The sequence below is a fragment of the Talpa occidentalis genome, unplaced genomic scaffold (assembly GCF_014898055.3).
Source record: "Talpa occidentalis isolate TD23 unplaced genomic scaffold, MPIMG_talOcc4v2.1 talOcc4.10, whole genome shotgun sequence".
In the NCBI taxonomy this organism is placed as follows: Eukaryota; Metazoa; Chordata; class Mammalia; order Eulipotyphla; family Talpidae; genus Talpa; species Talpa occidentalis.
The window spans coordinates 1,589,439-1,602,838 of NW_023600993.1; the positions used below are offsets into that span (position 1 = coordinate 1,589,439).

Below are 13,400 nucleotides of genomic sequence, written 5' to 3' on the forward strand. Positions count from 1 at the left end.
CCCGATGCTGAGGTGCCTGGCTCGCGGGCGCAGGCCGGGGCTGGGCTGTCCGCGCGGTGGGCTGAGGGTCCTGAGGCAGCGCCTGTTCACCATGAAGCTGCAGACCCCGGAGTTCCAGTCTCTCTTCACGGAAGGGCTGAAGAGCCTGGCAGGTGAGCGAGGATGCAGGGGTAACTTTACTCACCCAGCGCAGCTGTGTCCCGTGGCCATCCACGCCTCCGCGCGCGGTTTAGCGTCTCCCGTCTGTTCCCGGGGTTGGCCTTTCCGCTGCGGGGCCTTGTCTTCCTTTCACCAGTAGGTGGTGCTCTGGCTTTAATGTTGGGGCCCTTCTGGTTTAGCGAGGCCCTGGGAGTGAGGCTTGCTGGGAAGTGGGAGTCTGAAAGCTAAGGTGGCGGCCCTGGGGTCGGCCGGTCCGGGCGGGAAGCCTGTGTTGCTGCCCTCTCTGCAGCTGTGGCAGCCCCAGCCCCTGCCCGGAGCCCGCTCTCCAGGGCCGCGCTTCCCAGGGCAGGGTTTGAGGTTCACAGAGGATTTCTCTCCAGCCTCAGAAATCTTCACTTCCCGAGGGATGGGGAGGTGTGGCTCTGCTGCTCACACTATCACTGCTATGACACTCGGGCTGATCACCCCGACCTGGGCTCAGTTGGCTACCGGCCGAGCATTCCCCGCTGGTCTTTCAGGTTGCCTGTGCCCACGGGACATCTGAAAGTTCGGTTGAAAATTAAAAGAATTTAGAAGCCAGGCAGTTGTGAAGGTTTTCAGACGCATTCAGGCATGCGAGTGGAACCTGCTTCTGTGAGACTGACGTGTGGGTACTGAAGGACAAAGGGCCTGGAGGGGAAAGGCTGGAGGGTCCCTGCTGTTTCAGGTCGGTGTGTAAGCACCTTTGTCACACCCCCTGACTGCGGTTCCATTGCACCGCCCTCCCTTGCTCGGTTGTACCAAAGTGTTACTTTTTTAAAATCCTGAAGTGTGGCCTGTGGCTGTGCAGGTGTTTCTCTTCACAAACCTTTGCCCTTTGCAAAACAGTGACTGCAGACCCCCTCCCCCCCATCCCCAGCCCAGGCCGCCTGTGGCGACACAGGTGCCACTTTTTCTTTCACCTTTTCCTAATAAACCTGACGTTTTAAAATATGAAAAGAAATACTTAGTGTGAGTGTTTTGGAGGTGGTTTAATTAACAATCAAAATGATGAAGATTACAGAGTTGTGATCTCTTTTTCTTTAAGGAGTTTATTGGGTGCCTGGACGTCACATTTTTAGCCACACACACTTAGAATTGCATGAAATTTAAAAGTTTTGGGCGTGTTCAGCCTGGACAGCTTTATATTAAAGTAGCTTTAGATGGACGTGACACGTGACTGCTTCCTGTCCAGAGTGCCTTGAAGGTGTGACTGTAATTTATTTTTTAACTTTTCTTAAAGATTTATTTATGTATACAGGAGCTGGGGTACAGGCCAGATGCATGGGAGGGTGAGAGGAGTCACCAGAGACAGGGTGGGGAGCAGAACAGGCAGACTGACGAAATACGCTGCTGAGGGGAGCAGCGGGCGAAACAGGAGAGGTCTGCTGTGCCATGTGGGTAGCTCCCTGGTCGGGGCTGGAACTCGTGCTGCAGAGGTTGCGGACCGCTTCATAGGTTGCGTCTTAACCCCTAGGGCCACCAGGGAGGCCCTGTGACTGTAATTTAAAGGAAGAAAAACCTTTTAAAATACGTGCTTTCTGGTGAAGTGCTGCGTGTCTGTGTTTCTCTAGAGCCAGGCCGTCCCAGTGCGGCTGCCGTGAGCATGTGGGTAAAGAGGAGCGAGGCAGGTTTTTACCCCAAGAAGTGGGGAGACAGATGTGATCAGGCTATTTCAATGTGATCAGCACGCAGAAAGGCCACTGCTCCCGAGGCCTGGGAGAGGGTCACTCAGCAGGCATGACCCCCTTAGGAACGGTAAGCTGGGTACCCCCTGCCGTCAAGGTCACAGGTGAATTCAGGGGCGCCCTGGCATTAGAACAGGGAAGGACGCACTGCAGTGGGTGGGGAAGGATTGCTGGGGGAAACTGGTGTCCCCTACAGCCTACCCCCATGCGGAGGGGCCGTGAAGGGTGAGTCTCCAAGTGGCTCGTGTGCCCGAGGCTGGGAGTGGCTCAGCTGGTGGCACTGTTGGGTGGGGGCTGCGTGGACACAGGCAAGTCGGGGCACCAGGAGCGGTGAGTGGGGCAGAGGTGGGGTGAGCAGGACCATCGTGAGCTCTCCTTTTTTGTCCTGACGCAGAGTGCTATGGTGAGGGGCCGTGGGGCTCTGCGGTCCCTTCTCCGTCAGCGAGGGTGTCCTGCTTGTCAGTTGTCACTGCCCAGGGTGGCTTCCCATGAAAAGGCCTTTATGTCACCCCTGCGGTCCCTCCCGGCTGAAACCCCAACTTCTGCTCCGCTTACAGGAAACACTGAAATATTCTTTCGCTTCCCAGAGTTGTTCGTCAAGGAGAAGCATGAATTAAGAATAGCCGGAGGCGCCGTGAGGGATCTGCTCAACGGCGTGAAGCCTCAGGACGTGGACTTCGCCACCACGGCCACCCCCGAGCAGATGAAGGCGCTGCTGCAGGCCGCGGGCGTGCGCTTGATCAACAACAAGGGCGAGAAGCACGGGACCATCACGGCGCGGGTGAGGGGGCCGCCCTCGGGAGGGGCGTGAGCGCCGCTTGGGGAGAAGACAGGACAGGCCTGGTGGGAACGTCCCCGCCGCCTGCCCCCCGCGCTCGGAAAGGCCTTTGTAGGCTGTGGGTTTGGTTTTTATTTCCCAGCACTGAGGCGGTCCCTGCCGACGCCTCCCGGGCCGCGGTCTGGCGTCCTCCTGAGCATCCACCACGGCTTCGCTGGGCAGCGTGGGGCCGCGGCTCACGCTGGGCTGTGGTGGCTCCCGAGGAGCGTCCCTGCAGTTAATTGTGTGTCTTGAACGACTTTCCAGGCGCCACTCGTCCCAGGCTGGGGGGTTCCACTGGGCGGACGAAACCCCCCAGGTTTCAGTTCTCTTTCTCTGAGCCCCGTCCCGGGCGCGGCCCGTCTCCCTGCTCCCCCCGCCCGCGGCTTCTTGGTCTCCTCGTCACACCTTCGTTCCCCGAGTCCCCCGGGGGGGCTCCGGCAGGCAGGGCCCCCTGTGGCTACGGGTGGATTCTGTCCCCAAGTCGAGAAGGTCATTGGAGTCCCAAGATGGAAACAGGCGCGTCCGCTCATCACGCCCCGGTGTGCGCAGGGCCCTGGGCGGGGCGGCCCCCGCAGCCTCACTGTGGACTGAAGAGGCGCGCGCGTGCTGCGCCTGGTGCTGGGGTTCCGGGCCGCGGCGCGTGTGTCGGTTCTCGCTCCCGACGGGTTCGTTGTGGCCTGTGGGCTCCGGCGCGTGTGGGCGAGGGAGACGGCACGTCCTAGCAGGGACAGTCGGTCACAGGCCGGCAGGGGTGTCGGTGCAAGATGGCGTCGCCGGTGCTCCCGCAGGCCCTCGCCGCAGGCGCGGAGTGTGCTTGGCTGTGGCCTTCAGGCGGGGTCGTTTCCGCACGTTAACCCGGTAACGTGGGGCTTAGCGGCTGCCCAGGGGAGCCTGAGCTCAGCCCCACGTGCCGAAGACCAGCTCCGGCCAAGTGTCAGGTCGGGTGTCCCTGAAAGGATGACACCACACTTGAGGGCCGAGGGGAAGGGGAGTGAGGAGACACAGACACTCCTTTTGGCGCAAGCAGCTCCTGCTGAGGGTCCCGCCGGTCTTTGTACATTGAGGCGAGCGGCGGGATGACGTCATTGTAAGCATAGAAGCAAAACAGAAGCAATGGGGACATTCCTTTCCCGGGGACATTTGGCGCCTACGTGTTTTGAGAGGAGAGCTGACCCTTCAAGTTAATAGAGAATTAAAACTTACTCATTACTTCAGCCTCAACAGCTACCTAGGGCCGCCAGCTGTCCTTGGCACATCCCTGTCCGCCAGGGCTCCCATGTCAGGAGACTCCGCCGTCCATGTGGCCTGCGGCTGGGGACCAGTGGCCTCCCGGTTATCCGTTATCAGACCTTTTTCCTACCTGGAAACGCCTAGCGCCGTCACCTTCCCGATTCATTACGAGGCTTCTCTACGGAACTTCCATGTGAGGAAAGTTGCGGCCAGCTCTGGGCTGCCCATCAGGCCTGCCCGTGCGCAGTAGTTATTTCCCGTTGTCAAGTGGGCCAGTTGTTCCGTGTTTAATTTTTAAGCAAGTCATTCTCCGTGCCGCATACTTACCATATTCTTAGACGTATAATTTATCGCCCATTGTATTTACTGAGAAGTTCTTTCTTACTATGACCAGAAACAAAAAACAAAACAAAGGGATGTGCAATCTTCAGCCACACGGCGTGAGGCCCTTCTGTTAGCTGCTTGCCAGTGTCTTATCCGGCTGGGGCAGCAAGACCCCCTGCACCCATGTCTCCTTTGAGACATTTTTGCCTTTTGGAAGTTTTTCTGACTTTCTTTGCGCTCTGGTGTTCTTAATTTCAAGATGACGTGACCTGTTGGAATTCCTCTCGTGGTGGTGTGGCCTCCGCAGGCTGCTGGCCTCGCCCTCAACCCGTGTCGGGGTCTTTGCCTTTGGAAGCTCCTGCCGTGCTGGGTCATGGGGCTGAGCCTTTTTTTTTTTTTTTTTTTTAAGATTTATTTATGCATACAAGAGCTGGGGTGTAGGTCAGAGGTGTGGGGGGTGAGAGGACTCACCAGAGACAGAGCGGGGAGCAGAACAGGCGGATCCACTGAAATCCACTGCTGAGGGGAGCAGCAGGGAGACAGGAGAGGTCTGCCGCACCATGTGGGTTGCTCCCTAGCTGGCCGGGAATCAAACAGGTGCTGCAGAGGCTGCAGGTTTCTTCATAGTGTGGTGCTTAACCCCTTGCGCCACCAGGGAGGCCCTCATGTCTTTTACTTTCTGTGAGATTGGTCGTCTCATCTTTCTATATATTTGCAACTTCTGCTCTTAAGTTTTCTAGGGTCTTAGAATATTCCTTTGAAAGCTTCCCGTTTCAGATGCAGCATCTTCTCATTCCCTCAGTGTAGCAGTGACAGGTACTTCAGCAATGTTTTTTATTTCCTCAGAGCTCTTTGTTTTTCCTGTTGGCTTTTTTAAAATATCGATAACATTTGGTGTTTTCATATTCAAATAATCTTCTGATGTTCGCAAAATGACTTGGTAGCTTTATTGTGGTTTTTGTAAGGGAAGTGAAACAGCAGATCCCCTCAGGGGAGCCAGGTTGACCAGTTGGTGGGTCCTCACCTCTGCACTTGAGACTGCGGGATGCACCTCAAAAGCAGACACAGGGTGTGAAACAGCAGAAATGGGACTTACTTACACAGGGGGTGAAAAATGGGGGAGAGAGAATTTATAGGCTGAAATGTGGCCAGATGCCATTGGTCTTACCCCAGAGAGTGCTGAGCAGAGACCCGGTTCCAAGCCGAATCTGCACATTGCACTCTGCTGGCTTCTCCAGAAGCACACCCCACCAGTGTCTGACTGCCCCAGCTGCTCAGCTGCCAAGACCCCCATGGTTTTAACTCCCCAAAGCTCTGCGGTTGTTTGTTTTGTTATTTTTAAGATTTATTTACGCATACAAGAGCTGGGGTACAGGCCAGAGGTGTGGGGGGTGAGAGGACTCACCAGAGACAGAGTGGGGAGCAGAACAGGTGCATCTACTGAAATCCACTGCTGAGGGGAGCAGCGGGGAGACAGGAGGGGTCTGCTGCGCCCTGTGGTCAGCTCCCTGGCCTGGGGATCGAACTCGTGCTGCAGTGGCTGCCGATAGCCTCACAGTACTGTGCTTAACCCCTTGTGCCACCAGGGAGGCCCAGCCCTGCAGTGTGTGGCCGGATGTCTCAGCTCTCCCCCTTTTTCCCCATCGCTCTCCCACCCCCCTAAACCCCTCAGTCAGGTGGAGTCTGGAAAATACCTTCTACCAATCTGGTTGGCTATAAGCACCACCCACTGGCCTGGAGTTAGCACCTTTTTGTTCCTTTTATAAATACTTCTCTGTTGATTTTTGTCACCATTTCTGCAGTGATGAAAGCTGCATGCTGGGGTGTGTTCTCCGGAGCGTTCCACCAGGGTTTCAGTGCAGTCCGACTGTAGCTGTCAGTCACAAGGCGCGTGCATGCAGAGCCAGTGCGGCACACTTCCATTTCTAGAAGAGTTAAGCAGTGCAAGCCAAAAAGGAGAAAAATCTTTTTGGTTTAGAGTGGCTACTACTAAAATTTCTCTGCCTTCATCTAAATTCTGCCAGAGCATAGCAAAATGCATTTGTGAACTAAATCTGATTCCAGTCTGTTTGATTGTTTTTTGCATAAGCCCGTAGGACAGAATACCCAAGCGCCATTTCGGTTGATTTTGCCACAACTTTCCACAAGGGGAGTCAGGACGAGCTCTCAACATTCAGCCTGTCCAGGCCTCAGGAGCCCACACCCGCAGCATCTGTGCCTTTGGCTTGGGGTCGATTTCTCAGCACTCCCAAGCTCTCCTCTCTGGGGTCTCCAGGCCTGCGGACAGAAGGGAGCGCCCTGCGCAGCTGGGGGGCCTCTCGAGCCCTATGGGCAGGACTCAGACCCCTTTCTTCACGGCTTTGCTCATCTCGACTTTTCAGGAGGTCTTAGCAGTGAGTTTACAATCCCAGCTTAGGAAACCACCACATTTTCAACTCACCGTCTAAGGAGAAGCAAAATCTTACTGCAGTTCTCTAAAGGCAGACACGCTGTCGCAAGTCCTTAGCATGTGCTCACTACCCCTTTCCCGTGATGGCCTCGGAGAGAGAAAATGGAAACAAAATTTAGTTCTAGTCCAACAGTGCAATTCCCTGCCGCAGATGAGGCCTGTTGAAAGAAAAAAATGTTTCCTTGACTAGAAAAGCAAACTAGAAACATTTCAAACAACAAAACATTGAGTTCCTCCAGTCCTCTGCAGAGAGCTCTGTCTCGGCTACATCCACGCAGGAGGTTTTGACATGCGCAGGGCCGTCTCCTGTGAATTTCTCCACAACCAATTCCTGCCAGTGGCGAAACCCAGAAATCACCAACATTAAGTCTCTGGTAACAGAGTTGACGAGGAAAGTTTTCAACATGGTAACTGGCAGCCTTCCAGAACCACAGCCAGCGTGCAGCGAGGGAAAAGATCAGACGCCTCCTCTGCCCCCGTGTTACCATCACGCGCCCCTCGCGGCCTCCCCCTTCCTGGCAGCTGCCCGCCTGGCGGGTGGGCTGAGTCTGCCCAGGGCGTCCCGTCAGGAAAGGGGGGGATGTGGGTGTTTCCGGAGTCTGCTGAGGCCCCACAAGATTCCCTCTGGTTAGACGAGGGAGCGCTGGTGTCGTCCTGGCCTGGACTTGCCGGCAGCCCTGCCGTGAGCGTCAGAAAACAAACTCCTGCGGCCCCGCGGCTGCCGTCACGGTTGTCCTGGCTCTGGCTCTGCCGCCCGCTGCGGTCGCCGGGGCTGGCGCAGGACCGTGCCGGGCAAGGCCTGAAGCGGCCGCCGCAGGTGTGCGCGGATGGCAGGAGAGTCCCAGGGGTCAGGGCTGCCCGCGGCCCTCTGCGGGAGCCTCTGCTTGGCGGGGAGGGGGCTCCGAGCCGCAGCAGGCTCGGGAGGAAACGTCCCGGGTCAGCTGATCAAGATGGCGGCACCAGGGCGCCCTCCTCAGGGCCCCCCATCTCCGAGCTGCGCCTGGCGGGCCCGTGTTGGTCCGGGCGGCCACTGCGGACGGGTGTGCGCTGCAGGCAGACCCCGTATTGGGCCCCCGGGCTCCGTCCTCAGCGGAGACGCGCTTGTGGCTTTCTCCCCGCTTTGGATACTGAAAAATAATTTCCCGAAACATGTATGTCCCGCAGCTGCACGAGGAAAACTTCGAAATCACCACGCTGCGCATCGACGTGGCCACAGACGGCAGGCACGCGGAGGTGGCGTTCACGACCGACTGGCAGAAGGACGCGGAGCGCAGGGACCTCACCATCAACTCCATGTTCCTAGGTGACGTGGGCTGCCCGCGCGAGGGCCGGGGTCAGTTCAGCGCCCGCCGCGGTGCCGGCCGCTCCCTACCGCCCGTCCTCCCCGCAGCGCCCCTGGTGGCGACCCCGGCCGGCCTCCCCCCATGGTCCTCAGGCGCGCGCGGTGGGGAATCCGCCAGGCGGGAGGGAGCGGGAGCCTGTCCCTGTCAGCCTCGGCCCCCGTGAGAGCCTGAGGCGTCCCCTGGCGTGGAGGTCTGTCTCGGACACGTTTTCGTTTTCATACTTTATTTATTGTTAAAGATTTACTTATTTATGCGTGCAAGAGCTGGGGCACAGGCCAGAGGTGTGGGGGGTGAGAGGACTCCCCAGAGACAGAGTGGGGAGCAGAACAGGCAGACTGATTGAAAAACACTGCTGAGGGGAGCAGCGGGGAGACGGGAGAGGTCTGCTGCGCCCTGTGGGCAGCTCCCTGTTAGACCGGGGATCGAACTTGCGCTGCAGAGGCTGTGGATTGCTTCACAGCACTGTCTTTAACCCCTGCACCCCCAGGGAGCACCCCTTTCTGTACTTTAAATGCGCCCCTATGTTTTACGATACTGGACTGGGAAAGAGGTGCTGTGTCTGCTCTTCACAGCCTGGCTCGAGGCCGCAAGTGGCAGGATGAGGCCGAGGACTTGCTCTGTGGCCAGCAGCCCCGGGGCCCCCGCCTGGCTGAGGCGCTGCAGTTCGTGCAGCCTCAGGAAAGCCCCGCACAGGGTGTCTGGCAGACGGGGGCAGAGGTCAGCCAGGCAGCACAGGCCCCGGGCTCGGGCAGCGGCCCAGCTGCTGGCGGTGCTCTCCTCAGGGTGTGTCCGGCGCCAGGGCTTGCTTCTCCTTGCGCGCGCAGAGCCGCCGGCCGCACGCGGAGCCTGCCTGGCTTCTCGCAGTCGCACTTTGCAGAGGGAAGCTATTTCAAGAGCCTGTTTTATAGAATGAAAGCTCGGTGGTGGACGGGCTGTTCCGAGCACGAGCTGAGCCGAGCTCCCGGCAGGCCCACGGACCCGCGCCCTCGGCCCGGAAAGGCAGAACAGCGACCCCCAGCCGCGCCTGCCAGCGCTCAGGCCTCGGCCGCCCCGGCGGCTTTTTCCCTCCAGAGTGGATGTGCCCTCCCCGGGACAGACCTCGGCGCCGGGAGCGCGCCTGATCTGTGCTGACTTGTAGCGTTTGTTTCCCTTTCCACGTGCTGCGACGTCTTTCCGGAGCCTCTGAGATTTGACATCCAGGCAGCCAGAGCCCGTTCTCCTCTGGCCCCGGGCTCCCTCTGCCGGGGCGGGGTTGGGCTCCTCACCAGGACTGCCGGGGGCGGGTGGGATGCCCTGGGGCTTTGCTGGGGTGTCTGCCCTCCTGTCACCAGGCAGTGCTTTCCGCCCTCAGGCCAGGTGGGCGCGCAAAGCCGCACCGGGTTTCTGTGCCGTGGCTGACATTGTCGCTGCTCTTCCCAGAACGCTTGCTGGACGCAACTTGGTCTGCGTGTGTTTTGAGTGGTTCTCCGGATCACGTGTTCAAAATCCAGAGTGGGGAGGGGTGCACAGGGAGGGTCCCGATGGGCATGTCCCACAGCGTCTCCGGTTAGGCGCTGCGCAGCCAGAGGGAACCCCAAAAAGCGCAGCGTTGCAAGGTTGCGTTTTTCTTTTTTTAAAAGATTGATTTATGCATACAAGAGCTGGGGTACAGGCCAGAGGTGTGTGTGTAGCGGGGTGAGAGGACTCACCAGAGACAGAGAGGGGAGCAGAACAGGCGGATCCACTGAAATCCACTGCTGAAGGGAGCAGTGGAGCAGCAGGAGAGGTCTGCCGTGCCATGGGGGTTGCTCCCTGGCCGGCTGGGGATGGAACTCGTGCTGCAGAGGCTGCGGACAGCTTCACAGGTTGCGTCTTAACTGCTTGCAAGACCAAGGTTGAAAATCTTGGTTTCCGGCACAGGGTCTCGGTCCACACTGCTCTGCGCTCGCTCTTCGGGGGCGCAGGGTTTTTGCTTCTCCACAAGCGCATTCTGTAGCTCTGGATGCGCCGGCCCGGCCCTGCAGACTGGCCTCTCATGCCTTAGAGTTCGCTGGTTATTTCTTTGAAGGCTCCGGTGTCGTGGCTTTGTTCTCTTGGTAACCACAGTCACAAAGGACTGTGACTGCCTGACTGCGAGTTCCTCCCCCGGGGGGCCGCGGCCTCAGCTCCCCGTCCCGCAGGGTGCCCGCCGCGCATCCATCAGGCCGCTCTGGGCCTGGCGCGCTCTGGTGGCAGCTGTGGGGCGCCGCTGCGCTGTTCGCGTCTGGCTTTACCTCCCCGCTCCCTGCATCCTTAACCCCTTGTGAAAGCTCTTCTTGCCTCCCAGTCCTCGTGCTGCCGGCAGTGACGCTCCTTCTCCCCCCGACAACCAGGCTTCGACGGCACCTTGTACGACTACTTCAACGGCCACGAGGACCTGAGGAACAAGAAGGTCAGGTTCGTCGGGCGCGCCAGACAGAGGATAGAGGAGGATTATCTCCGCATCCTGCGGTACTTCAGGTGAGGCTCTGTCTGCTCTCTGGGGTTGAGCTTCAGCCTCTCACGCACGGCAGGCCAGGGCAGGAACGGGGCGCCCGCTCCCGCCCCTAGGGGCGCAGCTGCCCCTCCCTGGCGGGCACTCCCATGACGGGCTTCCTGTCGCCTTCCAGCGGCCCGCCGGGCTCTGCGGCAGACAGCAGGCTCGAGGGGGCGGCTGGGTCTGCCTGCAGCCGCGCCAGTCCGGTGGGCAGCGCTCCCGGGACTGGCAAACAGATGCAGACATGTACTGGCTTAGCAAATGCTGAGCGCGAGCCTTTCAGGGACGCGACCGACGGCCTAGTTGGCATCTGGCACTGCACTGCCCCGGGCTGGGAGCGCGCCGAGTCGCGTGCACCGGCCCCCCCACGCCTGTCCGTGCAAACCTGAGTGTGCGGCCCGGAGCACCAGAAGTGCGACCCAGCCAGCCCCACCCAGCTGTTCGCGGCCTCAGACCACTAAGGAAGTACCTGGAAACGCAAAAGCACAAGGAGACAGTAAGGCGCTCGCAGCTGAGCGTCCCCGAAAGACGCCCCCATCCTGGGCGCTGACCCCAGAGGCGGAGCCCCTCCTTGAGGGATGTGGGTCCATCCTGGCACCCAAGGGATGCCGCCTGCCTTACCCACACCCAGAACCAGCTCGGGCGGCTCTGGCCGGCCCTCGGAGCCCGCGCCCGGGAGGTGACCGTGACCAGGGGCGCAGTCCTTGCCGCCCCGTGGCAGCCGAGAGCTTGGGGGAAGGGGGGGCTCAACCGGACGGCCCTTCCCCCCGCCCCAACCAGCGCCGCGTGGCTTCCGACGACAACGCGGGCACCAGAGGGCGGGAAACGTGTTCCTGGGGATGGGCCAGCGGCGCAGAATCTGAGCGTTTTCTTTTCTAGGTTTTATGGGAGAATCGTCGACAGACCTGGCGACCACGACCCCGAGACGCTGGAGGCAATTGCAGAGAATGCGAAAGGCTTGGCGGGAATATCCGGAGAGAGGATCTGGGTGGAGCTGAAGAAGATTCTCGTGGGTAACCACGTCAGTCATTTGATCCGCCTCATCTACGACCTCGGCGTGGCTCCTCACATAGGTGAGCGCCGCGCGTCTGTACCACCGCGGCGAAGCAGCTGCCTCGGGCTGCCAAGGGAGGGAGCGCGGGCGGCGCGTTGTGTCCCGGGCGGGGGCAGCGCAGGCAGCACAGCCTGTGCCCGGGGCCGCGGCGCTGCGCTGTGGGGGCCGCCTCCACTGCCAGTTTGTGAATCAGGAAAGGGGCGTGAAAAGAAGAGGCTCTCGTGGAAGGGCCGAGAAGCAGCGAGCGAGCCCCCCCGCAGCGGGTTTCGCTCATCCAGGGGTACCGTGGGCCTGGAGAGACACTGGGCTTCGGGGGCCTGTCCCAGCTCGGGAGCTCGGGTTCTGTCAGGAAAGCAGCCCTGGAGGGGAAGGTGGGTGCTCCGTGGGCACTGCCAGTGGGGTAAGGACCCTCCGTGCAGCGCACAGCACCGCCGCCCTGGCCTGGCGGGACCCCAGTGTGCTGGGGGCGCTCTGGAAAGAGCGGCTTGCCCCTGGCTCGCCCCCAGCGCAGGGCTCTGGCTAGCGCGGCGGCTGCGGGCACGGGCGTGTTTGTGAGGCTGAGCCCCCCCCCGCCCCCCGCAGGCCTGCCCGCCGGCGCAAGTCTGGAAGAATTTGAGAGAGTCAGTAAAAATGCTGAAGGTCTTTCACCGAAGCCAATGACTCTCTTGGCCGCGCTGCTCAGCGTGCAGGATGATGTCACGAAGCTGGATTTGAGGCTGAAGATTTCAAAGGAGGAGAAGAACCTCGGCCTGTTCCTGGTGAAGCACCGGCGCGACCTGGTGAAAGCGCCCGACAGCCCGGAGCCGCTGAAACCCTATCAGGACTTCATCATAGACGTGAGTAGCTGCTGGTCTCCGTCGCGGCTTGAGGGACCACGTGTGGTCGCCGCGGCCCCCGGCGTGGCTGTGACGTACCGTAAAAGGGGCACCTGTGTCCGCACAGTAGGGCGGGCTCGCGCGTTCTCACGGGACACCTGTGCTTGCGCCCAGTCCAGGGAGGCCGACGCGCCCGCCCGCGTGTGCGAGCTCCTGAAGTACCAGGGCGAGCACGGGCTGCTGAGGGACATGCAGCGCTGGTCCGTCCCCCCGTTCCCCGTGAGCGGCCACGACATCAGGAAGGCGGGCATTTCTTCGGGCAAGGAAATCGGGGCTCTCCTGCAGCAGTTGCGGGACCAGTGGAAAAAAAGCGGTTACCAGATGGAGAAAGAGGAGCTGCTCAGCCACATCAAGAAGCCCTGAGGGGGACGTGCTGCGGAGCCTTTCCCGGTAAGACGCCACGCCCCGCCCCGCCCCGCCCCGCCCCGCCCCGCCCCGCCCCCCGTTAGCCAGCGTGAGGCGGCGCCAGCGCACAGAGTAAAACTCAGCGTAGTTCTGTCGCGGCACCAAGCGGACGCCCACCTTGGTGTAGCCTGTGGCTCCACCGCGCCTGCGAGGTGAGCGCGTCCCGGCTGGCTGTGTGCGGGGCCGTGCCAAGCTGGGGAGGTGGTGACGTAAAAACCCTCTTGCAGCTGAAGCACCCGGGTCATCTTCTGCAAGCGTCTGGGAGGGCCGGGGCCCATCGGGCTCTAATGAATTTGTCTTAAAAAGGTAGCAGATTTGCATCAGACCCCCCCGCGCAAAACACGCAGACCAGGTGCGTGCCAGGCAGGGCGTGGTGCGCCCCCCTCCCTGCTCTGCTGAGCCCGGCGGGGTGCGCGTCTGCGCTGTCTGGCGGGCCGGCCGAGGGCTGTGTCTCGCCACGCCGACCTGGTCCCTCGCCAGTAAACGCTGCTGCTTCTGTCCCACTAAGAGGCGGCCCCGTGAAACTGCCGTGAAGGCACGT

General features: G+C 60.4%; 1 protein-coding gene across 2 annotated transcripts in view; it reads left to right on the forward strand.

Annotated features, from left to right (window-relative positions):
- Nucleotides 1-13,400, forward strand: part of TRNT1 (tRNA nucleotidyl transferase 1) — a 17,507-nt gene continuing 4,107 nt past the window's right edge. For both annotated transcript variants that reach the window (XM_037522010.2, XM_037522018.2), the window contains exons 1-7: nucleotides 1-152; nucleotides 2,453-2,646; nucleotides 7,853-7,991; nucleotides 10,383-10,509; nucleotides 11,405-11,598; nucleotides 12,162-12,415; nucleotides 12,569-12,844. In XM_037522010.2, the coding sequence (XP_037377907.1) occupies nucleotides 5-152; nucleotides 2,453-2,646; nucleotides 7,853-7,991; nucleotides 10,383-10,509; nucleotides 11,405-11,598; nucleotides 12,162-12,415; nucleotides 12,569-12,817 (1,305 nt within the window). In that variant the 5' untranslated portion in view covers nucleotides 1-4 and the 3' untranslated portion in view covers nucleotides 12,818-12,844. The remainder of the gene's footprint in view (nucleotides 153-2,452; nucleotides 2,647-7,852; nucleotides 7,992-10,382; nucleotides 10,510-11,404; nucleotides 11,599-12,161; nucleotides 12,416-12,568; nucleotides 12,845-13,400) is intronic.